Source organism: Chlorocebus sabaeus, chromosome 9 (assembly GCF_047675955.1).
Source record: "Chlorocebus sabaeus isolate Y175 chromosome 9, mChlSab1.0.hap1, whole genome shotgun sequence".
In the NCBI taxonomy this organism is placed as follows: domain Eukaryota; kingdom Metazoa; phylum Chordata; class Mammalia; order Primates; family Cercopithecidae; genus Chlorocebus; species Chlorocebus sabaeus.
The window spans coordinates 127,073,633-127,100,375 of record NC_132912.1 but is presented as its reverse complement, the minus strand read 5'-3'; the positions used below and the strand labels follow the sequence as shown (position 1 = coordinate 127,100,375).

Genomic DNA, 26,743 nt, shown 5'->3' with positions numbered 1-26,743 from the left:
GAGGGTAAAGGGTGGGAGGAGGGTGAGGACTGAAAAATTACCGCATCAGGTACTACGCTTATGACCTGGATGACAAAATAATCTGCACAGCAAACCCCCAAGACATACAATGTACCTATATCACAAACCTGCACACGTATCCCTGAACCTAAAATATAAGTTAAAAAAAATTGTTCCCAATAGGATATTAAGGGGGAAAACTCAGATTTCAAATAGCAGATACAAGATTATCCCAATTTTGTGTTAAAAATGTATATTTAGACACAAAAAGTTGGCAAGATCAAGCATGATTTGTGTTATTCTAGGCTGGTGGGATGATGAGTGGTTTCTTTTTTTCTTGTACTTTTCTGAATTTTTCCTAGCTCCTTTAATGAGCATGAGTTGCTTCATAATCAGATATTTTAAATACTTGTGTTTTGAGAAGAAAATAAAATCTACTAAAAAAAAAAAAAAAAAAGGCTCCAAGGGAGAAAAACTCTGAAGGAAAACTAAGCCATGAGGTCTCACAGCACCTTATGACTAGGACACATCACAGAGACAAGGCCAGGGCCGGAAGCTCCTGCAACTCCTGTCAGTTTCAGACCCACAGCTGCAGGGCTAGATGCCAGGTGCCAGGCATCGGTGGAAAGAGTTTCCAATTCAAACCAAGGATGCAGGAGGACTGAACCCCTCCTGGGCCCATTCTTTCAGTGCTGGAAGTGGGCACCGCTCAGCAGGCCAGCCTGCTCCCAGTCAGGAGTTGAGCAGGGTCATCCCCACACTGACACCCAAAGAAAATGCCCACGGCCGGGAGGCGGGGCTCAGTCAACAGAGTTCACGGGGAGGCCTCAGTGGAAAAACCCATGGGGGAGGGAGGCCACAGCAGGAAGAACTGGCCCAGAGTTGCCCCCATGTGGACGGACATGCACTCCCCACTCACCAGCCTCCCCCTAGGGGTACAGACTGTCCGTAGACCCCTATAGTTAGGACTGATGCCCTGAGAATCATGGAATGAAATGGTAGGGCACCCTCCAGTTTATATGGCCAGGCTTCTGGATAAGCCTACAAACCTCACCCCCATTTTTCAAGGCAGTTCTGAGGGCACAAGCCATGAGGAGGTCCTGAGGGATCACGGCAGCCTCTGCTTACCCTCCCCACCTGAAATCCTCCCCACTCCCCCACCTGAAATCCTCCCTACACCCCCACCTGAAATCCTCCCTACTCCCCCAGCTGAAATCCTCCCTACCCCCCCACCTGAAATCCTCCCTACCCCCCCACCTGAAATCCTCCCTACTCCCCCACCTGAAATCCTCCCTATCCCACCCACCTGAAATCCTCCCTACCCCCCCACCTGAAATCCTCCCTACTCCACCCCACCTGAAATCCTCCCTACACCCCCACCTGAAATCCTCCCTACCCCCCCATCTGAAATCCTCCCTACTCCACCCCACCTGAAATCCTCCCTACCCCCCACCTGAAATCCTCCCTACCCCCCCATCTGAAATCCTCCCTACCCCCCCATCTGAAATTCTCCCCACCCCCGCACCCGAAATCCTCCCTACCCCCCACCTGAAATCCTCCCTACCCCCCACCTGAAATCCTCTCTACCCCCCACCTGAAATCCTCCCTACTCCCACCTGAAATCCTCCCTACCCCCCCACCTGAAATCCTCCCTACTCCACCCCACCTGAAATCCTCCCTACACCCCCACCTGAAATCCTCCCTACTCCACCCCACCTGAAATCCTCCCTACCCCCCCACCTGAAATCCTCCCTACTCCACCCCACCTGAAATCCTCCCTACCCCCCACCTGAAATCCTCCCTACCCCCCCATCTGAAATCCTCCCTACTCCACCCCACCTGAAATCCTCCCTACCCCCCCATCTGAAATTCTCCCCACCCCTGCACCCGAAATCCTCCCTACCCCCCACCTGAAATCCTCCCTACCCCCCACCTGAAATCCTCCCTACTCCCACCTGAAATCCTCCCTACCCCCCACCTGAAATCCTCCCTACTCCACCTGAAATCCTCCCTACTCCCATCTGAAATCCTCCCTACCTCCCACCTGAAATCCTCCCTACCCCCCACCTGAAATCCTCCCTACCCCCCACCTGAAATCCTCCCTACTCCCCCATCTGAAATCCTCCCTACCCCCCACCTGAAATCCTCCCTACTCCCCCATCTGAAATCCTCCCTACCCCCCACCTGAAATCCTCCCTACTCCCCACCTGAAATCCTCCCTACCCCCCAATTTGAAATCCTCCCTACCCCCCACCTGAAATCCTCCCCACCCCCCCAACCTGAAATCCTCCCTACCCCCCAATTTGAAATCCTCCCTACCCCCCCACCTGAAATCCTCCCTACCTCCCACCTGAAATCCTCTCTACCCCCACCTGAAATCCTCCCTACCCCCCACCTGAAATCCTCCCTACCCCCCCACCTGAAATCCTCCCTACCCCCCCACCTGAAATCCTCCCTACTCCCCCACCTGAAATCCTCCCTACCCCCCCACCTGAAATCCTCCCTACCCCCCACCTGAAATCCTCCCTATTCTCCCACCTGAAATCCTCCCTACCCCCAATCTGAAATCTTCCCTACCCCCCACCTGAAATTCTGTCTACCCCCCACCTGAAATCCTCCCTACCCCCCACCTGAAATCCTCCCTACCCCCCAATATGAAATCCTCCCTAACCTCCTCACCTGAAATCCTCCTTAACCCCCCACCTGAAATCCTCCCTATTCCCCCACCTGAAATCCTCCCTACTCCCCAATATGAAATCCTCCCTATCCCCCCACCTGAAATCCTCCCTAACCTCCTCACCTCCCTAAGAAATTCTGCTGCGCCGCTGGCCCTTCCTGAGAACTGGGCTATGGCTAAGAGCACTGGATGCGGTTGGAAGACGATGGTTTGGAGCCCAGCTTCACTCCTCATTGGCAAAGTAATCTGGGGTTCAGTACTAGAGTTCTCTGTGACCGTTCTCTTAATGCTGCGGTTCTCCCCAGGGCACATCTGGCAATGTCTAGAGACAATTTTGGTTTCGCAGTTTAGGAAGGGGGCGGTCCCATGTAGTGGGTGGACAGTGGGATGCTGCTTAGCACCCTACAATGCATAGGACATTCCCTCACCACAAAATGATCCAGCCCAAAAACGTCAAGTGTCGAGGTTGAGAAATCCGGGTTTTTTTTTTGTTTTTTGTTTTGTTTTTTTTTTGAGACAAGGTCTCACTGTCTTGTCCAGGCTGGAGCACAGTGGTGGTGCCATCTCCCGCCTCCCAGATTGAAGCGATTCTCGTGCGTCAGCTTCCTGAGCAGCTGGGACCACAGGCATGTGCCAGCCACCATGCCATTATTCTTTGTATTTTTTGTAGAGACAGGGTTTCACCATGTTACCCAAGCTGGTCTCGAACTCCTGGGCTCGTGATCCACCCACCTCGGCCTCCCCAAGTGCTGGGATTACAGGTGTGAGCCACTGCGCCCAGCCTGAGAAATCCTGCCTTTACCTCATGGTGGGAATGCAAAGCACCTATGACAGGGTATTTCATCTCTAAGCCTCAGGCTCCTCACCTGTGAAACGGGCCCCTCCGGACCAGGCTCCTTGGCTGCTACATATAACTAAGTGCTCTGGTTTGAACAGTCTCAGTCTCCACCAAATCTGCATGACCTGCATCCCACAGAACTTCTTATGATGATGGAAAACTGCCAAAACCTTCACATGAAACCATAAAACCATCCACTGATTCAGAAGCTTAAACCGTGAGAATTAGATATTTCTAGAAGTAACCTTTAAGGTCTGTTATTCTTTGCCTTATTACTGGATCCTAGAAAGGGCCAGGTTGCCTCTAAAAGGTTTGAATTTCCAATCTATGAGTGTAATACCAGCAATCTGTGATTTCTAGGCTACTGAGGGAAGGTTAAAATGAAAATTGGATTTGGGGAGTTACGTCTATTCTGAGTGCACACTGAAAACTCAGCAGCAAGAAGCAGGTCAGGGTCTCGGGAAGCAGCAGTCATCAAGGGAAATGACTGATGATAACTTTATTGATTAAAGCATCTGGAAAAACGTAAGGTTTGCCACAGCCTGGCACTTCAGCAGCAAGAGAAGTCCTTGCAGGCATTTTTCATTAAAAATAAAAAAGCCAGGAACAGAGAATTACTACCCTGTGCATAAGACACATTCATTTGAAACGGCCTTATCTTGAAATACTGCTTTAAAATGTCTACACATCCTGAGCATCAAATAACATTAGTGAGCATTTTAGGAAAACGGCAGGGTGGGGACGTTCGCAACATGCAGTTGCTGCTCCACTGTCAAAGGGACAGGCAGAAATGTCACATGAGGGTGGGAGACGAGGATGATGTGGGAGGTAAATGAGACACAGCTTTGCCACATATGCTCGGAGCCACCGGAGAAAACAAGTCCTTCGCTCTCCAGAGCCACAGATGCTCAGGGTGGATGGCAGCCGCAGTGACCAAAACCGCGAGCAGCCACGGTGACCCGCCAGGAATCCACAGCCCCACTCCCTCGCGGACGCATGGCCCCAGCATCCAAAAATGACAAACCCAGATTCACTAGACCCCCATGAGGGGTCTCCTTTGGGGGATGAGCTGCATCTCATTTGAAATGTGAAAGAATCTGACTGTGAAAATAACTGAAAATGCCAAAAGAAAAAGGGCAGGGAGAACACCCAAGGTCAGACCATCCAAATATCACCAGCAATGCCATCTGGACAGCTAGTCTCGCCTCCTTCCCTCTCCTTCCCTCTCCTTCCCTCCTTCCTCCCCTCCCCTCCCCTTCCTTTCCTTCTTTTTTTTTTTTTTTTTTTTTTTTTGAGCAGGGTCTTACTGTTGCCCAGGCTCGTGTGCAGTTGTGCAATCTCAGCTTGCTGCAACCTCAACCTCTTGGGCTCAAGCAATCTGCCCACCTCAGCCTCCCAAGTAGCTGGAACCACTGGCACATGCCACCACATCTGCCTATTTATTTTTTTGCATTTTTTTTGTAGAGACGGGGTTTTGCCATGTTGCCCAGGCTGGTCTCAAATTTCTGGGCTCTAGTGATCTGCCCACCTTGGCCTCCCAAAGTGCTGGGATTCCAGGCATGAGCCGCTGCGCACGGCCAGGTCTTATTTTCCGGGCAGTGGCAGGGTTTTGTTTTTGTTTGGGTTTTGGGTTGGGGGAAGGGGGCTGTTTGAGATGGTTGTGATCATACCACTTACATTATTTTTTGAGACAGAGTCTCACTCTGTCACCCAGGCTGGAGTGCAGTGGCACGATCTCGGCTCACTGTAACGTCCGCCTTCTGGGTTCAAGTGATTCTCCGGCCTCGGCTTCCTCAGTAGCTGGGATTACAGGCACCTGCTGCCATGCCTGGCTAATTTTTGTATTTGTAGTAGAGATGGGGTTTCACCATGCTGGCCAGGCTGGTCTCGAACTCCTGACCTCAGGTGATCTGCCCTCCTTGGCCTCCTAAAGTGCTGGGATGACAGGTGTGAGCCACCATGCCCAGCCTACTTATAAACTTTTAAATATTGATTTTTAAACTCAGATTAAAGCATTAGCCTTTCTCTCTATATATAAAGCAAATTATTTTGAGAATTTATTGTCTCTTAAATTCTTCCTATGAGGGGAATACAAATATATACATAGTTGCTTATATTTTAAATTAAAAAAATATATAATCTTTATAAAATATTTACAGCTATGATATTTATAAACATGGCTACCTACAAGAGACAGGTAAAAACAAAATCGAAGGAAAAGAACAGAAGTTAGACTTCCTTGAATATGTCTTGCTTTGTGGATCTGATTTTAGAACCATATAAATATTTTACATAAGTGCAAAACAAATGTAAATGTGAAGCCAATTCCCTAAACATCAAAATGAAAATGAATTCATAGAGCGTCCACTTGGTGGAATACTACCCACAAAAAAGAATTATTCCTAGCAGCTTTACATACAGTATTTTGGTCATAAACCTCTAGAGCAGGGGTGTCCCATCTGTTGGCTTCCCTGGGCCATACTGGAAGAAGAAATGTCTCGGGCCACACATAAAATACACCAATGAAGTCCGGACGCAGTGGCTCACGCCTGTAATCCCAGCACTTTGGGAGGCCGAGGTGGGCGGATCACTGAGGTTGAGAGTTCGAGACCAGCCTAACCAACACGGAGAAACCCCGTCTCTACTAAAAACACAAAATTAGCTGAGCATGGTGGCACATGCCTGTAATCCCAGCTACTCAGGAGGCTGAGGCAGGAGAATTGCTTGAACCCAGGAGGCGGGGGTTGTGGTGAGCTGAGGCACCATTGCACTCCAGCGTGGGCAACAAGAGCGAAACTCCGCTTCAAAAAAAAAAAAATTATCAAGAGATGCCAAAATTAGAACTAATGATCAGAAAGAGAATATTTACATAGTGTCAAAGTACTTTCCCACAAGACACTTATTAAGGCCAGGCACAGTGGCTCACACTGGTAATCCCAGCATTTTGGGAGGCCAAGGCAGGCAGATCACCTGAGGTCAGGAGTTCAAGACAAGTTTGGCCAACATGGAGAAACCCCATCTCTACTAAAAATACAAAAATTAGCCAGGCTTGGTGGCGGGTGCCTGTAATCCCAGCTACTCAGGAGGCTGAGGCAGAAGAATCACTTGAACTCGGGAAGTGGAGCTTGCAGTGAGCCAAGATTGGGCCATTGCACTCCAGCCTGGGCAACAGAGTGAGACTCCTGCTCAAAAAAAAAAAAAGATACTTATTAAAAGGGACAAATTGTAATGACAATGGAGAACTCTGGAAGACAACTGGTGATCAGAGTTCACAGATAAAGGACACTAGGGACATGACTGCTACATGCAATGTGTCCCCAGAAAGCCATGAGTGGGATGACTGATGGTGTCTGAATAAGGTCTCTAGGTTAACTAACAGCCTTGTGCCAGTGTTGATTTCCTGGTTTTATCATCGTTGGATGATGATGGGGAAGCTGGTGAAGGGCACATGTGAACGTTTTGTACTATGTTTGCAACTTTTTGTGTCAAGTTACTTCAAAATGAAAAGTTGAAAACAATTTTAAAGGGTTATTAGTTGATAATTATTAAAGCACAGTGATGGGTACCTAGGAGTTCCCTGAGCTGCCCTCTCTACTGACATAGACATTTCAAATGTTCCATGATGGAAGGCTAAAAAGAGAGGCTGAGGAAACGAAAACCTCACACGAGTCACGGAGCTTCTTCAGACTGGATTCCAACAGATCAACGGTCAAAGAGCATTTCTGAGACAGTCAAATAAATTTAAATATGCGTTAGTATTAAATAATACTAACAAAAATCACTGTTAATTTTTTAGGTGGTTTTAACATTTTTATTGTGGTAAAATACACACTACGTAAAATTTATGACTGTGACCAGAGTATTCAGTTCACTGGCACTGAGCACATTCAGAACATTGTGCAACCATCGCCACTGTCCAGTTCCAGAATATTTGTTTTCTCTCTTTTTTTTTTTTTTTAGACAGAGTCTGGCTCTGTTGCCCAGTCTGGAGTTCAGTGGCACGATCTCAGCTCACTGCAATCTCCACCTCCTAGGTTCAAGCAATTCTCCCGCCTCAGCCTCCCAAGTGGCTGGGATTACAGGCGTGCACCACCACCACGCCTGGCTCACGTTTGTATTTTTAGTAGAGTCAGGGTTTCACCATGTTGGCCAGGCTGGTCTCGAACTCTTGACCTCAAGTGATTTGCCCTCCTCAGCCCCCCAAAGTGCTGGGATTACAGGTGTGAGCCACCATGCCCAGCCCAGTTCCAGAATATTTGTATCACCCCAAAAGGAGACCGCATACCCTGAAGCAGCACTCCCCATTGCCATGCAACCCTGACTCCTGGCAACCACTAATCTGCTTTTCATTTCTATGGATTAGCCCATTCTAGACATTTGCTATACATGGAAGGATACAATAGGTGTCCTTTTGTGTTTGGCTTCCTTCACTTAGCATAATGTTACCAGGGTTCATCTACATTGTAACGTGTGTCAGAACTTCATTCCTCTTTATGGCTGAATAATATTCCACTGTATGGACACACCACATTTGGTTATCCTTTCATCAGTTGATGGGCAGGCATCTTGGTTTTTTCTACCTTTTGGCTACTGTATATGGAGCTGCTATGAATATTGGTGTATAAGTTTTTGTTTGATACACCTGTTTCAGTTCTTCTGGGTATAGACCTGGAAATGGGTTGCTGAGTCATATGGCAAATTCTGTGTTTAACTTTGAGGAACCACAAAGTGGCTTTCTGTGGCAACATTGTCATTTCACCTTCCTACCAGCAATAGACAAGGGTTCCAATTTGTCTACATCCTTGGCAACACTTGTTATTTTCTATTTTTTTTTTTAACTATACAGTCATCTTGATTAGTGTGAAGTGGTATCTCATTGGGGTTTTGATCTGCATTTCCTGATGAATGATGATATTGAGTATCTTTTTGTGTGCCTGTTGGCCATGTTAGGGGTTTTAATGTATTGTAGTTATTTCTAAAAATCACCATTTTTTTAATGTCATGCTACAATATGAAAGGATACAATTGAGATTTGCTTTAAAATGTGACAGCAAAAAAAAGTAAATTTTTTATTATTATTATTATTACTATTACTTGGAAATGGAATCTCACTCTGTTGCCCAGGCTGGAGTGCAGTGGTGCAATTTCGGCTCACTGCAACCTCCACCTCCTGGGCTCAAGCAATTCTCCTGCCTCAGCCTCCTGAGTAGCTGGGATTACAGGAGCATACCACCACACCCAGCTAATTTTTATATTTTAGTAGAGACAGGGTTTTACCATGTTGGTCAGGCTGGTCTTGAACTCCTGACCTCAGGTGGTCCACCTGCCTCAGCCTCCCAAAGTGCTAGGATTATAGGCGTGGGCCACCGCACCCAGCCAGTAAATTTTTTAAAAGGAAAAAAAAGATGATAGAAGAAAGGAACGTGGCAAAATCTTAACCACTGAATCTGGGTGATGGATATAATGGGGATGTGTATCATTCTCTCTACTTTTCTGTATGTTTGAAATCTCTCAAAATAAAGAAACTCTGCTCTATGAAGCAAGGTAGTAAAAAGCCAGGTTATGTATTGCTGCAGTTCTCATTCTTTCAAAACACAAACCTCTCCTTCTCTAACAGATTAACATGACATTTCCCAGGTGTTTTCTGGGGACTCCAGGGAGCCTGCATCTTCTGACATCTCTATGGATCTCAGGGCAGGTACAGGTACAGTGTCTAGACTCAAAGCACCATGAGGCACCAGTGTTCTGGACTGAAATGTACACGGGGGAAACACGCACCAGGCTTGACACCTGGGGGACCCCCAACCCATACTTCTGCTGCCCACTTCCAAGGAGGCAGCAGGACAGTCTGGGGCAGCTGTGGACTCTTTCCTTTTCTTTTTTTTTTTTTTTGAGAAGGAGTCTCGCTCTATCACCCAGGCTGGAGTGCAGTGGCGTGATCTCAGCTCACTGCAACTTCTGCCTCCCAGGTTCAAGCAATTCTCATCCCTCAGCTTCCTGAGTAGCTGGGATTACCAGGCATGCACCACCTCGTCCTGCTAATTTTTTTTTTTTTTTCTGTATTTTTAGTAGAGATGGGGTGTCATCACGTTGGTCAGGCTGGTCTCAAACTCCTGACCTCAAGTGATCCGCCCACCTCAGTCTCCCAAAGTGTTGGGACTACAGGTGTGAGCCACCATGCCAGCTGCCCGGTTTCTTACAATCTTTCAGAAAACCTGCTGGAGGAGGCTGTGTGTGGTGGCTCACACCTGTAACCCCAGCACTTTGGGAGGCTGAGGCAGGAGGATGGCTTGGGCTAGGAGTTAAAGACCAGGCTGGGCAACATGGCAAAACCCCATCTCTATGGAAAATACAAAAGTTAGCCGGGGCTGGGCATGGTGGCTCACACCGTGAGCCACCAGCACAAGCACTTTGAGAGGCCAAGGTGAGCAGATCACCTGAGGTCAGGAGACCAGCCTGGCCAACATGGTGAAACCCTGTCACTACTAAGGATAAAAAATTAGCTGGGTGTGGTGGCGCACGCCTGTAGTCCCAGCTCATCAGGAGGCTGAGGCAGGAGGATTGCTTGAACCCAGGAGGTGGAGGTTGCAGTGAGCCGAGATCGTGCCACTGCACTCCAGCCTGGGTGACAGAGTGAGACTCCGACTCAAAAAAAAAAGGTTTGCCGGGCATGGTGGCGTATACCTGTAGTCCCAGCTACTCAGTGGGGGGTCTTGGTTGGTAAGGGGGCACTGAGGTGGTAGGATCGCTTGAGCCTGGGAGGTCCAGGCTGCAGTGAGCCATGACTGCGCCACTACACTGCACTGCACTTCAGCCAGGGTGACAAATGGAGACACTGACTCAAAAAAAAAAAAGAAAGAAAGAAAGAAAAAACTCGCTGGAGGATGAAGCCAGACTCACTTAGGGTGGGGATGGGATAGGTGTAGACAATAAAATCATAACTGATTCTTTTTCCTTTCTAAAATTTAGAAGTTTGGAAGGCAATCTATCCCAAAATAGTCAAAATATAAAGGTTGCAAAATGAGTGACTTTATTATTTCTTCCATATTGTTGTAATCTTGCCGTTACACTGTCTTGTCAGCCAGCTATATTAATACACTGATAGGACTCGTCAATTCTTATCCTTTCAGAGAAGCAGCAAAAACTCAGGAAAAGCCGTAGGCATTTCCGCTTCTCGCTTTCACATTGAAAGTAACTTCACTGTTGAAATTATTCAGTGCATTTCATTTGCTGCCTTCCCCCTCCTTCCCAGCCAGGTCAGCTCTCACAGGGAGCCCACGCTTGGCCGCCCGGCCAACCCCACAGGCTGCCTGGGTCCTGCAATCCATTCCAAACTCCAGGGCCTCCCTGACAGGGCTGTCTCCCCCGACCCACTTCACAAGGCGCCAACCTACCTGGTGGGCTTCCACTCCTATGGCTTGCAGGGCAGACTTGAAAAACTCAGGAGAAGGCTTCCCCACTACCTCGGCTTTGATGCCACAGGCATACTGGGAAAAGAGAGAGGGATATGGCATGGGTTTGGGATCAAGGAACAGGTGTATGCCCAGCCACAGAAACCCTGTCCCAAATGTGCCCCCAAGAGTCAAGGGCCTTGAAGAAGCAGGATGCTGTGGGCCTGAGAACACATCTCACAGGCAGGAGCCTCACAACTCCAGAAAGGGCTGCTCGGGTCGCTCAGGTCATCTAGCACCAGACACCCTGCCATTCACTCAAAGGCCTACCCACAGCAGAAGGCATCCAACAGCTGGCAAAACTACAGGGTTCCCAAGGGCCAGCAGAGCAGTGCTCTGCTCACTCACCTGCAATTCCATCCTCTCATCCCTTCTCCCCTTCTTCTCCCCTCTTCTCCCCTGCCCACTCCCAGCTCATCACAGGCCTCCTGGGTCAAGCCCGGGGCTCCATCTGCTCCTCTGCCTCTCCCTCCCACCTGACGGCAAGCAGGCAAGAGCTGCTACAGCTGTGAGGATGGGATGGGATATGAGGCTGACCTGGGGCGGCTGATGGGACCCGGGCCAGAGTGGACCTGGGGGAACCCCTCCCAGAGGCCTGGCCTCAGTTGCTCTTGGAAACTGAAGGGGAAGTTAGGAAGGAGGCCGGTGAGGACCCGCCAAGCTTGAGGTGCTGCAGATGCCCAGGGTCAGGAACGACACCGGTGGCCAGCACTGACACAGAAGCCACAAGCCCAAGAAGAGCGTGGCAGAGAGCAGCTGGGAGAGCAGCAGGGTCCACGGCGGGAGGGGGGCTGTGCCCACTGGAGGACGGGGAGGGAGAGATGAGGAGGGAGAGATGGGGAAGGAGGACAGCGAGGGCTGGCCAGGGGAGCCCGGAATAGGAGGGCAGCCTTTGTGGAAACACAAAAGGCCATTCATACGTTAATTAAGCACAGCCTCTTCTCAAGAAAGACCCAAAAAGTCCCAGGTGCCCTGAGGTCTGAAGAGAGCTTGGGACAGAACCAGGGCTGGTACCTCAAGCGCCTTCATGTAGGGACCAACATCCAGCATCAGGCCAGAGGTCTCCTTGTAGTAACGCCTAGGAGAGAACAGAAGGGAGCACGGGGTGCTGAGCACAGGAAGCTGAGCACGAGGAGCTGAGCGCAGGATGCTAAGCATTGGCAGCTGAGCACCGGGCCTGTCCTGCTGGCTGCAGAGCCAAGCCGGGGCTGAGGGGCGGTCCAGGCACCACGCTGAGAATGACCACAGGGGACCAGCACCACAGAGCCCGGTGGCGGCTGCCACACCCAGCAGGGAGAGCGCAGCAGCCAGCAGCTCCAGGAACGCCATGGGTCACACAGAATGTGCCCCTGCTGTCAGCCTCCTGGGGACCCTGCTGCAATGATTAACAGGGGACCCGGAGGGCAGATGGTTCCAGTTGCTAACACAGAGAATGACAAGTGACCTGTGTCCTGGGAAGGAACAGCAGGTCCACAGGACATGTGGCGAACCCCTAATTGCTAATAATTAACCCCTAATTGCTGGCTGAAGAAGGGAACTCCATTAGTTCCACAGCACCCTGCTGCATCCCCTATTAGCCAGAGGTCAAGCGAGGTGCCAGGTTTCACGGGCGCCAGATGTTTTTATGAGAAGACAACTATTTTCTCCCATGTCTCACGGAGGTGGAGACAGGCTTTGCATGAGGGAGCATTCCTTTTTCAAAGTGGCCTCACTGCTCTTTGAGCCCAGTGCTGGCTTGGTGGCTGGTTGCAGCCCGGCCTGGCCCACCCTACGATGGCGTCTCACTGAGCCTCAAGACACCCACAGTCCAGACACATGGCAGGCCAGACCCGGCTCTGGCTGAACAAAGTCAACTGACTACAATGAGGGGAGAAAGTGGTTTAACCTGCACTGCTCTAAAGACGCAATTCACTGAAACCCAAGAATACGCAAGGGGGCTTGATTCTTGGAACCACTGAAATGTTTTGCCATCCACCATCACATCAGTTTCCCTCTCCTCCTGCCATGCCCTTCGGATTTGGGAGATGTGGAGAAAGCACGTATGCAGAGAACGAGAGGGAAGAAGAGCGCATGCTGACTTCAGCATTCAGATCTCGCTGCCTTCTAACGGTGTGGCTTTGGGGTGCTTACGCCTGTGGGCCTGTTTCCTAATCTGTAAAACGGGCAAAATGAAAAACAAACAATACCTTCCTCATGGATTGCTGTGAAGCTTGAACAAAATAACGCATGCAGAGTTATTAACTTGGTACCCTGCATGCAGAAGCTGCCCAGATGAGATAGAATATTATTATAAATAACCGCTCGCCCAGGCTGACACAGGCAATAAGATATAAGCTGAGGGAAGGAAAAAATGAACACGGTCCTGTTCAATTTGGGGGGTTGAAATGTGTTATGTGACCACCTGGGGTGTGAGAACTGAGCTCCCCCGGGTCTGTGCACTTCCTCCAGTTTCGCCACTCCCGGGGACTCTGCCTGTCCCTTTCTGCCCGGCCTGACGCCTTGAAGCTGTACAAGCCACCCGGCCACTCCTGTTGGATGAACCGCTCACCCCTGGGCATCCTCCACTGCCTGCCTCAGACGCTTCCCGGCTAAACTTACAAGCTGGGCTGCAGGTACCAGCTTCAGCCAAACCCGGGCCTTGCCAGGGCTGGTCCCCTACCACCCCCCTGTTAGGCATCTTTGGAGCTTGGAGTCTGTTTGTTGAAGGTGTGGGCATCTCCTGTCGTGACGTGGGCTTGCGACTCTCCACGTGAACCCCAGGCCTGTTCCACAGCCTCTGAGGCTCTGTGCTCTGGGGTCACAACACAGGGATACAGGCTGGCTGGGATGCTGTGAACAGGCTCGCAGAGAGGGCACCTGAAAATGCTCTCCTTTTTAGAGTGACCCCCAAAAACAGGCTTAGAAATCTCTAAGTTCATGTCTTAGACGCAGACTTCAAACGTATATTTTGCATTTACATGGCCTAAAAAAGTACTGCCTTTTCTTTTCCCAGTTGGACAATCAGCTACTTTGGTCTGATGATTTCCTGATTTTCTGGACCCCTGGTGGGGTCCAGAGTTCTCAGGAAATGGTGAGGGGACAACAGGTTCGGGGGCCTCCACTGGCTGCTGCTGCAAATGGCCCAGGTTACCTTTGTCCCCCTTGGCATTAACGATCCCAGATGCTCCACAATCCTTTGCAGGACTCGGGGACACTCCCAGCCCCAGGCCTGCTCCCCAGGGACTCACAGTCTGGTAGGGAAGCACAGAAGCCCACAGAAAAATTTTCAAGGGCAGGACCCAGGTGATGGGCAGTCTGCTTGAACAGGGCGGGAGACGGGCTGGGGACAGGGAGGGAGGAGAGGTATGGAAAGCTGAGACTAAGTGAAAAGGAATGAAGGGGAGGTCCAGGTCCAGGGAGCACCCTGCTGAGGACCAGGGTGGCCACGCCACCACAGGCAAGGCCCTCTGCAGGCCCTCGAAGGCCACGACCCTCGTCTCCTCCTGCCCACCTGTGCCAGGAGAAGGAGGGCATGGAGGTGGGTAGGCAGGGCCTCCCTAAGGAAGTGATGTGTGGAAGTAAGCCAGGACGGAGGAAAGAAAGTGCCCCACATGGGAAATGCTTACCCAGCAACAAAAGAAAACCTGAAATCAACACAACTACTCCACTGTGACAGGGACAGCTCTGTTTGGAGCTGAGGATTCTGGGGGCTTCTGGGCCCAGACCCCTGTCCCTCAGCTACCCTGGGGCCAGCTGGAGGAGCTGGAGGTTGGGTGGACGGGAGCAAGCACCTCCCATCATCTGGCAAAACCTCCCAAAGGGACCCACGCGCGCCACTTCTGCTGGCCTCGTGTTCCCTGCAGCCTCTTCTAAAGTGAAAGAAACCTGGATTTTCTTATGTTTAAATTTAGTCCTGGATGGGATTTTAAAAAAACTGAACGTGCAACTTAAAATACACAATCAAAACCTTGTCTTTGCATGCTAATCTTTAGAGTCTAAGGAGAACACGAACTTCCAGAAATCAAAATGAGAAACTTTAACATTTCTTTTTTAAAAAACTGAATCTGGGCTTGATTTTATAGTGCCCAGAATTTTTCTTTATTCCTTATTCATTCAGAAAAACAAAAAGGCATTTTGAGGCCAACTGTTACCTGAAAACATTTTTGTAGAGACACAGCAAATATAAGCATTTAAAATTTTTTTTAATATGAAGGTCTGGTCATCTCCACACACATGAGATGCGATGTATTTCTCCTGTGACTGGTTTAACCCAGCCAATGGCAGCCCCACTTAGGACTCGAATGTTCTAGCCACAAAGAGGAACCCATGGATGCTGGAAAGAAACAGGGAAGCCCGGGAGGAGGAGTCAGATGCGCTTTTAGGCTTTATTCTTCTGCCGTTTCCGATTATTCAGCACAGCCTCCCTGCAAATGACCACTTGACCTTTCCCAGAAGAGCCATTAACCTTCCATAGTCTGTCGGGTAAACAGCTTAATTTTCTGAGAGCGGCATGACAGAAGAAATTACAAAGCCAATTCCCACTCTCCGGTCCAAACAGATGCCAAATGTAAATCACTCCATTTCCAGAAGAGGGACAGTCTGCCCCGGCGCCTCCACCCGCTGCTCCTGCTCCCTTGGTGGGAGCTGCTCAGCCTGTGCCCCTGCGTCCTGCAGTGTAGACAGGCCTTACCAGCAGTGACCCACAGCCGAGGACAGCACAGTGATGGCAGCTCTTTGCAGGTCCTAGGACTGTCCTGAAAAGCTGGGACCTAGCCCCCAAAACTGCCAGTTCCTTTCTCTGGTTTTTAAACAGCCAGAACCCCCGTCAGCAGAGACCACACTCATCTCCCACTCTAAACAAATCCTTGTCTACTATGACATTTGCTGCAGCATTACAAAGCTGAAAGTGACTGCTTCCGTTTTTGTTTTTTTCCTTTTTCAACAATATAACTGTTCTGACTATTATTATCCATGATCTGGAATAGTGGTTTGTAATAATTATGAGACTACTTTTTTTTTTTCTTTTTTGTAGAGATGGAATCTTACTATGTTGCCCAGGCTGGTCTTGAACTCCTGGGCTCAAGCCGTCTTCCCGCCTCAGCCTCCCAAAGTGCTGGGATTACAGGCGTGTGCCACCAAGCTCGGCATGAGACATCTTTAAAGAAAAAAGTGTTAACACTGACGAATCACAGCAGAGCTTCTTCCTTATGCTTGTTCTCCAGTGAGGTGGGTGTTGGTGACTCAAAGGCCTAATGGGTCGGCCCGGGGAAATGAGTGAAGAGGCCAGGTTCTGTGGCTTGCTCCATAGCAGCGACCTAAGTTGCAATGGGTGTAAGTTTAAAAAGGGACTACAAGGGTTAATTTAATATGTCAACTTGGCTGGGTCACGGTGCCCAGATATGTGGTCAAACATTATTCTGGATGTTTCTGTGAAGGGGTTTTTGGATGAGATTAACATTTAAACTGGTGAACTAGAAGGAGAGTACATTCCCTTCTGCCATGTGGGTGGACCGCATCCAACCAGTTGCAGGCTTTACTAGAACAAAGACTGACCTTCCCCGGGCAAGAATTCCACAGCGTACCGCCTTAGGACTCCGTGGCCATGCGCTCCTGAGTCCCCAGCCTGCCAGCCCTACCCTGCAGATTTTGGGACTCGCCAAGCCTCCACAGTCAATCTCTCTCTATGTCTATGTTCTGTAGCTTCGGGCTTCTCTGTCAGTGAGGAACCCTGACTACATACAGGACCCATTTTATTTATATGAGGAACACACTAGAAATTTGTAGTTACTATAAAGAAAATCCTCTTTGATTTCTTGAAACATCTTTCACTTGCCCATTTTTGATAGAGACAACAAGCGTGAAGAAATACTTCTCTACTTTGAAAAAAACAACAAACGGCACATGATCAATGGCAACTGACTCTGCGGTCTGGAGACAGGGACAACAGGGAGGGGTGGGGTCTGTGGTAAACTGAAACTAATGGAGGCAGTGGCTCCAGCAACGCCGCTGTGTGTGCAGGAATGTGAGGCTCAGTATCTTCAGATCTTCTGATTCTTCAAAGAATCCAGAAATCTGGATATTTTGTGTAAAATCTCCCCATTTTTAAACACAGCCTCAAAAATACATTTAAGGTTTTGTTTGTTGTTTTTTTTTTTTTTTGAGATAGAGTCTTGCTCTTGTCGCCCAGGCTGGAGAGCAGTGGTGCAATCTCTGCTCACTGCAACCTCTGCCTCCCAGGTTCAAGCAATTCTCATGCCTCAGCCTCCCGAGTAGCTGGGACTATAGGCGTGCACCACCACACCTGGCTAATTTTTTGTATTTTTAGTAGAGACAGTGTTTCACCATGTTGGCCAAGCTGGTCTCAAACCCCTAGCCTCAGGTGACCTGCCCACCTTGGCCTCCCAAAGTGCTGGGATTACAGGCGTGAGCCACTGTCCCCAGCCCACATTTAAGGCTTGTGTGGGCAAAAAGTCTGCTCTAGAATGTAGCTTAGAGGTAACAAGCACAGGGTCCAGGGTCGGCCATGCCCAGGGGCGCTCCTGGTCTTATCAACACTCAACGGCTAGGGACAGCAGCTTATTTCATCTCTTGTGGTCTAACACCCCCACCTGCAAAACGGCAATGACCTGCCTAGAGCCCACAAGGTTGTAGTCAGAATTACACAAAATGGGGTACACAAAGTGCATGGCAATGGCCAATGGCCAGATAGAAAGTCCCTCCGTCTGTTCCATCAGTTGGTCCCACACAGCAAGCAGAGGCAGTGAGCACTGTCACCAGAAGCACCAAAGCTGGAAAACACTTCCTCTGCATGGTCTCGGAATTCCCACACTTCATGAGAAGCGGAGGTAGACACTCCAAAGGGTCCTTGCAACCCTAGGAGCCTGCGATTCTAGAATTCTAGCTGCGCAGAACCCTGTGATTCTAGAATTCTAGGCTGTGCAGAATAAATCTGTGCAGCTTTCTGGAAACAACTTGGCAACATGCCTCAAGAACTTCAAAAATACTTGTTCTGTAACTGTATCCGGAGATGTCATCTGAAATGCACCAAGAGGCTCATCACAGCCCTACTATGGTGAAAAACCAGGAACAATCTAGATGCCATTAGCAGGGATCAGTTAGAAAAAAATTGCCCTTTCCAGCCCCGGACCCTACAGTCGCAGAGATGTTGATGCCTAAGAAGAACCAGATTGCTATTTATGAACTCCTTTTTAAGGAGGGAATCATGGTGGCCAAGAAGAATGTCCACCTGCCTAAGACCCAGAGCTGGCAGATGAGAATGCGTCCAACTTTCATGTCCTGAAGGTCAGGCAGTCTCTCAAGTCCTGAGGCTGCGTGAAGGAAGTTTGCCTGGAGACACTTCTACTGGTACCTCCCCCATCCGGGTATCCAGAATCTCTGTGATTACCACCATCTGCCCCTGGAGAGGGTGTCTGCTATCCCATGCCACAGCCATCCGGTGACTGGCGGGCTACGGCCTAAAGGTCTGGAGCATGACCGACCTTCACGACCCACAAGAGGGGAAGCCAACAGAGACACCCACAGACAGGGAAAGACACCCACAGATGAGGAGAGATACCCACAGACGAGGAGAGACACCCACAGATGGGGAGAGACACCCACAGATGGGGAGAGACACCCACAGACAGAGAGGCACCCACAGGCAGAGAGAGACACCCACAGACAGAGAGGCACCCACAGGCAGAGAGAGACACCCACAGACAGAGAGGCACCCACAGACAGGGAGAGATACGCACAGACAGAGAGACACCCACGGACAGGAGAGACACCCACAGACAGAGAGGCACCCACAGGCAGAGAGACACCCACAGATGGGGAGAGACACCCACAGATGGGGAGAGACACCCACAGACAGAGAGGCACCCACAGGCAGAGAGAGACACCCACAGACAGAGAGGCACCCACAGGCAGAGAGACACCCACAGATGGGGAGAGACACCCACAGAGGGGGAGAGACACCCACAGACGGGGAGAGACACGCACAGGCAGAGAGATACCCACAGGCAGAGAGGCACCCACAGACAGAGAGATACCCACAGATGGGGAGAGACACCCACAGATGAGGAGAGATACCCACAGATGGGGAGAGATACCCACAGACAGGGAGACACCCACAGACAGAGATACCCACAGAGACCCCCACAGAGAGAGACACCTACAGATGGGAGATACCCACAGACAGACACCCACAGACAGAGACACCCACAGACAGAGACACCCACAGACAGACACCCACAGACAGGGACACCCACAGACAGACACCCACAGACAGGGACACCCACAGACAGACACCCACAGACAGGGACACCCACAGACAGGGATACCCACAGACAGACACCCACAGACAGGGACACCCACAGACAGAGACACCCACAGACAGACACCCACAGACAGGGACACCCACAGACAGAGATACCCACAGAGAGAGACACCCACAGATGGGAGAGATACCCACAGACAGAGACATCCACAGAGACACCCACAGAGACACTCACAGAGATACAGATACAGAGAGACACCCACAGACACCCACACACAGAGACACTCACAGAGAGAGACACCCACAGAGAGACACCCACAGACACCCACACACAGAGACACTCACAGAGAGAGACACCCACAGAGAGACACCCACAGACAGAGACACCCACAGATAGAGAAAGACACCCACAGATGGGGAAAGACACCCACAGATGGGGAGAGGCACCCACAGACAGAGACACCCACAGACAGATGGAGATACCCACAGACAGAGAGAGACACCGACAGAGAGAGACACCTACAGACAGAAGGAGATATCCACAGACAGAGAGAGACACTGACAGAGAGACACCCACAGACAGAGAGAGACACCCACAGATGGAGCGCTGTCCCCCCTGGTGTCAATGAGAAAGCTGAGGCTGGGGCTGGGTCAGCAACCGAATTTCAGTTTAGAGTATTTGGTCGTAGATGTGGTCAGCCACCTCAGTAAATTATTTTTGCATTGAATAAACTTATAAGCAGAAAAAAAAAAAAAGAAAGAAAAAAATTATAAGAGGCCGGGTGCGGCAGCTCACGCCTCTAATCCCAACACTTTGGAAGGCTGAGGCAGGTGGATTACAAGGTCAGGAGATCGAGACTATCCTGGCCAACATGGTGAAACCCCGTCTCTACTAAAAATACAAAAATTAGCTGGGTGTGGTGGCGGGCACCTATAATCCCAGCTACTCAGGAGGCTGAGGCAGGAGAATCGCTTGAACCCGGGAGGTGGAGGTTGCGGCGAGCTGAGATCACGCCACTGCACCCCAGCCTGGGTGACAGAGCGAGACTCAGTCTAAAAAAAAAAAAAAACAAGATAGCCACACAACAGATAACCGTGCCCCAAGACATATCCATTTGCTGCATGCTAAGTCATTCACAAATATTGTTTGGTGAACAATAAAAAACGGATGACAAAACAAGGTCAAGTGTGACACCAACGCTGTGAATACCTCCATCCATAATGGTCTATTCGCACAGGAAGCCACTTGTGAGGACATACACCAAAATAGTGACAGGTGTTTTCCTCGTGCAGTGGGGCTAAAAATATTTTCTGGTTTCTTCTTTTGCTCATCGGTATTGTCTAATTTTTCTTCAATGAACATGTGCTCTCTCAGTGTAAGAAAAATGTTAAAAATAACCAACACTGTTTTGTTTAAGAAAGAGATGGCAAGGCACGTGCTAGAGGCTCAGATAAAACACTGATCACAAAATCACACCTTTACAGAGACAGTGATCTGTGGCCAGAGACTGTCAGTGCCCAGACTGGGTAGGCCTCAAGCCTATTTTTTACTAATTAGACAACCCTGGACAGCATTCTCCGACATCCTGCTGCACCCTATGCAAACGTACCTTCTCCTTCTTTGCTCTAAACTTGGGACAACCAACACCTGGCCTGAGATCGCCAAAGGATCTCCATCTGCAGTGACACCCTCTCCTAGTCTAGACTCCACGTGGAAGCCTCATCAACCAGTTCCTGAAGACAGAGTGTTCCTATTTCCTACAGACATGATTAAAGGAGAGGAATAAAGAAATGAAGAGAGAAAGCATGAAAAAGGGAGGGAGAAGAAGGTCACCGGTGCTCCCCCCACATCCCCTTCTGCTTCCTTCTCTGCCTGATTCCACACGTCAGAGACTAGCACAGCCTCATCTAGAGCACTGAGAAATGACTTTCCCTGCAGCCAACTTACCCTTTTCCCAGTGATATGAGCACAGGATTTTCTAGCTCCATGAGCACCTGGAAGGCGTTATTCATGTTTTGATAAGAAAAGCTTTCTCCTGCGTCTGCGATGACCACACAGTTTGGGTTGGATGTGTCGATCTGATCAAATTCTGAGCGAACTCCTGGAAAGAGAGAGAGAAAGAGTGCAACGGAGCCCTGGGAGGAGGTGGCCTACCTCCCCGTCTCCTACAGGGACACCTTTCATATGTCCTCCCCCTTTCTCAGATGCATTTCTTTCTGATCCTCACAGCTACCATGGGAGGTGGACACAGAAGGGTGTTATTCCTATTTGACAGAGGAGGGAATCTGGCTCCTCACAGAGGGCTTATGAGGAGAAAGGTGGACCCACCCAGGACCCTCCATCCCAATACCGCATCAGCCCCAGGAGCTCCCTGAGGTCACTATCGCAGCCAGGAAACCCACAGCTTTGCAACTAAGAAGGAAAATCTGCTCAGAAGACACTGAGAGCCTGCAGCAGGAGGAAACGGGGCTGCCTGCAAGCCTTGGAGGGTTGGCACTACTGGTCCCAAACTGTAAGAACCGTTGACACATTTCAGGCGACCCCACATATATGTCCTGAAGAAAAAGCAGAATTCTATCTCCACAGGCCCAGTTCACCAGCTCCCTTAGGAAACTCTCTACCTCCTTCTCCTTCTTTGTCTTCTCCCATTTTAAATTAAAATAGGAAAATTTGCAAGGATACATCAAATCATTGGCTTTGTGTCTTCAGATCCTAGAAGAAACATGCTGTCATATCTCTTAGGATTAGATGTCGACCTTTCTAAATTAAAAATAAACTGAGGGCAGGCATGGTGGCTCATGCCTATAATCGCAGTACTTTGGGAGGCCAAGGTGGGCAGATCACCTGAGGTCAAGAGTTCGAGACCAGCCTGGCCAACATGGTCAAAACCCTGTCTCTACTAACAATACAAAAATTAGCCCGGCCATGGTGGTGGGCACTTATAATCTCAGCTACTCAGGAGGCTGAGGCAGGTGAATCACTTGAACCTGGGAGGCAGAGGTTGCAGTGGGCTGAGATTGTGCCACTGTATTCCAGCCTGGGCAACAGAGTGAGGCTCTGTCAAAAAAAAAGAAAGAGAAAGAAAAAAAAGAAAAGAAAGAAGGAAGGAAGGAAGGAAGGAAGGGAGGGAGGGAAGAGAGACAGAAAGAGGAAGGGAGGGAGGGAGGGAGGGAGGAAGGAAGGAAGGAAGGAAGGAAGGAAGGAAGGAAGGAAGGAAGGAAGGAAGGAAGGAAGGAAGGAACGAACGAACTGAAATACCCAATGAGATCCCATTTCATACCCACCAGAATGGTGAGAATTAAAAAGACTGATAACACCAAGGTCTGGTGAGGATACTGAACAGCTGCAACAGATGGAAAAAATGTAAAATAGTACAATCCATCTGTAAAAAAGGTCTGGCAGTATTTTATAAAGGTGAACATACACGTACCCTATGACCCAGTAATTTCGCTGCTAGGTATTTACCCAAAAGAACTGTGTAAGAATGTTCAGAGCAGATTTGTTCATAATAGACTAAAACTGGTAACAATCCAGGTATCAACAACATGTGAATGGATAAACTGTAGTCTGTTCACTCAATGGAATACTATTCTGCAATAAAAATGAACAACCCTGCTGATACAAGCAACAATATGGATGAATCTCAAAAACATTATGTTGGGTAAAAGAAGCCTTACACAAAACACTACTGTGACAGAAAGGGTTAATTCAGCAGGACTAGGTTGCTCAAACCCTGTACATTCCAAAAAAGGCCTGTCTTCAGGACTGGCTTCTGGGAGATAACCTCTGAACCACGGCAATGTCCTACCTGATAAGAGGGGTTTTGTGTGCTCAAGGCCTTGGGCCCTGCTCTCTCAGTCTGGCCAGATCATTTATGCTAACAGCTTGGTTTATGGTGAACACCTGTTTGTGTATGCCTGAAGCCCTGGCCGAGCTGTATCAGTTTGGACTCTGCAGGGCTGGAGACTGAGTTGCTAAGGTCAGTCACGCAGGTGCTAATGTCTACACAAAAACCCTGGACACTGAGGCTCCAGTGAGCTTCCCTGGTGGCCAGTGCTTCCCACGTGTTGTCATACATCATCGCTGGGAGAATCAAGTGTGCCCAGTAGGACTCCACTTCGAAGGGACAACTGGAAGCTCACTCCTGTCTTCTCCTAGACTTTGCCCCACGTGTCTCCTCTCTTTGCTGAATTTAATCTTTATTCCTTCACGGTGATAAGTCTACCTGAGAGTAATACTCTTTCGAAGTTCTGTGAGTCCTTCTAATGAATCATTCAGCCTGGGGGTAGCACTGGAGGCCCCAGTACATTTATATACTGTATGATTCTATTTCCATAAAATTCTAGAACAGGAAAACTTATTTATAATGAAAAAAACCCAAACAGTGGTTGCCTCTAAGGGGACAGGAGGTGCAGATCGCCTGGGCAAGGCACGAGGTAGCTGTCAGAGCTGTCAGTGATGGTGATGGTCTAGCTCTTCACGGGGCTGGGTTCCATGGGTGCATGTATTTGTCAAAACTCAGCAAAAGTACACTTGAGGTGTGTACATTTCATTGTATGTATATTTTACATCAACAGGAAAAACTGTAAACAAATACCGAACTCTAATGATATGCTAAAGTGTTTAGGGGAGTTTACCTGTGTCTGCATTTTACTCTGAAATGCATCTAAATAATAACATGGACAGACAGATGGAGGGATGGACAGATATAAAGTGAAGAAAATATCAAAAAATGTCATTGACAACCTAGGTGAAAGGTATAAAACTATGCCAAGTAAGGCAGGGGGCGGTGGCTCACTCCTGTAATCCCAGCACTTTGGGAGGCTGAGGTGGGTGGATCACCTGAGGGCAGGAGTTCAAGACCAGCCTGGCCAACATGGTGAAACCCCATCTCTACTAAAAATACAAAAATTAGGCAGGTATGGTGGCACGTACCTGTAACCCCAGCTACTTGGGGGGCTGAGGCAGAAGAATTGCTTGAACCCGGGAAGCAGAGGTCACAAGGAACCAAGATCATACCACTGCTATACTCCAGCCTGGGTGACAGAACGAGACTCTGTCACAAAAAAAAATAATAATAAAAAATAAAAAATATTCCAAGTAAAAATTACTTGAACTTTGTTGTATGCTTGAAATTTTTCATAGAATGTTAGACAGAAAATCCACCAATGATTGAAAAAAAAAATTCCAAGTTTGAAAACAAGGGTCTAGTTATTGAACACGGATGCAGGATTACAGCTGAGGAAGGGCACGCATCCTCCCTCCAGCCTCCCAGCTGTGTCATCTGCTTGTCTGATTCACTGGCCAAGGCCACCCTCCAAGCAGATGCCCACCTCCCTCTCTTGCTGGCTTCTTCCAACTCTATTCCCAGGTCCAGCAACCCTTTTCTGAAGGATAGGGGAAGATAATTTTTCTTAAATCTTCTTTCTTTGAAGACCATGTTCTAAAGACACTAGCAGGGATCCTAAATTACGGAAAAAGTATTTTGAGAAACATGATTTCTAAAGGCCAGGCATGTCAGTGTTCACTGGCACCAGGTCTATGAAGTCAACATTCAGGCTTTACAGGGGGCACCCCGCCACTTCTTGAGAGCCCCCGCTTTGCCCTGGAAAGGAAAAACCATGCTTGCCTCTGCCTAGTGGTTTGTAAAAAAAAAATATCAAGTGCAGAGGAAGGAGAAGCCGCAGTGGACCAACGGAGAAGTGTCTGGAATTGCTAACGTCTCTTCTTTTTAAATATTCAGGAGGCACCAGATAATATTGTTCCTTCTGCTTCATTCCAAAACAACCTCCCCGCTGAGGGTCAAAGGGGCTCTCTGTTCTTGCATTCAGACTAAAATCAGGATGCAAACCTTGTTCCTACAGCCATTTGCAAACTGCTCCAAAGAGCAGAGCTGGTTTTCACATAGTTCAAGGCTATGGTGCCAGACGTTAGAAGCTATGGACCTCAACGTAGCTTCTCACTGATATTCTCTCGCTCTCTCTCTCTGTCTCTTTCTCAACAGGAGCTAGAACTCCACCCCCTTGACAATTCCCTGGTCCCTTGATCCATCCTAGATCAGGAAAGAGAGCTTAGGATTTTCCTCCCAGGAGCCATCCAGAACCTGCTCTAAGGACCCTCTGGTGTGAGGCCAAGGAATGGATGGGGCTGGGTCTTAACTTGCTCCCAGCCCCCAGCCCCCAGCCCCCAGCCCCCAGCCCCCAGCAGGAAGTCCCATGAGGTTTTTGCCCCCCACCCATGAGTGCTGATGGCCTAGCTCAGTCAGCGGTCCAGCCCAGTGAAAGAGGCCCTCTGCACAGCCCCCACCCTGGGAAAGGGGAGCTTTCACTCCCGTGAGGTCCTGGTGCCCAGCAGGCCTACCGTCATGGATGAGCAGGTATGGTCGCAGGCCTCGCTCCTTCAGGATCTGGCAGGCGGCCGGTGCCGGGGCGGTCACCTCCCCCTCAGAGATGTCAAATCCCAGCCTCCGAAGCTGCCCCACCAGCTCTGCCCGGGACTTCTGTGACTCGTTGGTGCAGAACCTCACCTTCAGCCGGGAGCCCTTCAGTCTGCAGCAACGGAGACACGGGCCCGGGCAGTCAGTACGTGGAGTGTGGGGCCTCTGAAGGAGGCTGCACGGTGCTTCTCAGAGGGCATCCAGCAAAGTCCAGAACAGGCCAGGCCACTGCGAGCCCCTGAGGGGGCCCTGGCTGACCCCGGGTGTGTTCAGACTGAGATTTCTGAGCTGAAGCAGACCCCTTCTCAGAGGACCCCATACCACGCCCCAACTCTTTCCACCCTCACTGGACTTCATACACCTGAGGCTCCCTGAGGTTCCCCACCTGACCTCCCTTTTCATTGCCTCTCCCCCTGCTTGGGATGCAGCTCTGTGCCCCCGCATCTCCACCTGTGCCACTTCTTTTTTTTTTTCTTTTTTTTTTTTTATTTTTGAGACAGAGTCTCGCTCTTGTTGCCCAGGCTGGAGTGCAGTGGCATGATCTCAGCTTACTGCAACCTCCACCTCCCAAATTCAAACGATTCTCCTGTCTCAGCCTCCAGAGTAGCTGGGATTACAGGTGCCTGCCATCACACCATGCTAATTTTTTGTATTTTTAGTACAGACGGGGTTTTACTATGTTAGCAAGGCTGGTTTCGAACTCCTGACCTCAGGTCTCCCAAAGTGCTGGGATTACAGGTGTGAGCCGCCATGCCTGGCCCACCTGTGCCACTTCTACCCAGCCCCTGAGAGCCATGCAATACCTCCTCTCCACAGTCCTGCTCAGCCTGGCTAGGGGCCACCTCTGAGTGTCCACAGCTATTTTTCTGTCCCTTTCCACCACACTTAGCATTTCCACTTGTAAACGAGCTGCACACGTCCATGCCTTACTAACTCTGGATCCATATTTCCCAAAAAGTACAAAGGCAGATGGCCTGAGACAAGGTTTGTCTTCTCATCACTGTCAATGGAGAAAGGTTTGCCAAAGTCATCAGGGACACCAACTATTCTGGAACGGACAGACAGGACCTGGATCCTGCTCAA

The 26,743-nt window shown here is 49.6% G+C and overlaps 1 protein-coding gene across 4 annotated transcripts in view; it reads right to left on the bottom strand.

The window, feature by feature from the left end:
- Positions 1-26,743, bottom strand: part of LHPP (phospholysine phosphohistidine inorganic pyrophosphate phosphatase) — a 151,361-nt gene that overhangs the window by 104,559 nt on the left and 20,059 nt on the right. For 2 of the 4 annotated variants that reach the window (XM_073019437.1, XM_007964340.3), the window contains exons 2-5: positions 25,585-25,772; positions 21,172-21,325; positions 11,981-12,044; positions 10,910-11,002 (exon numbers count right to left, since the gene is read on the bottom strand). In XM_073019437.1, the coding sequence (XP_072875538.1) occupies positions 10,910-11,002; positions 11,981-12,044; positions 21,172-21,325; positions 25,585-25,772 (499 nt within the window). Of the gene's footprint in view, positions 1-4,884; positions 7,238-10,909; positions 11,003-11,980; positions 12,045-15,128; positions 16,261-21,171; positions 21,326-25,584; positions 25,773-26,743 lie in introns of those variants that run through there. The other 2 variants (XM_038009678.2, XM_073019438.1) reach the window with 2 other exon arrangements.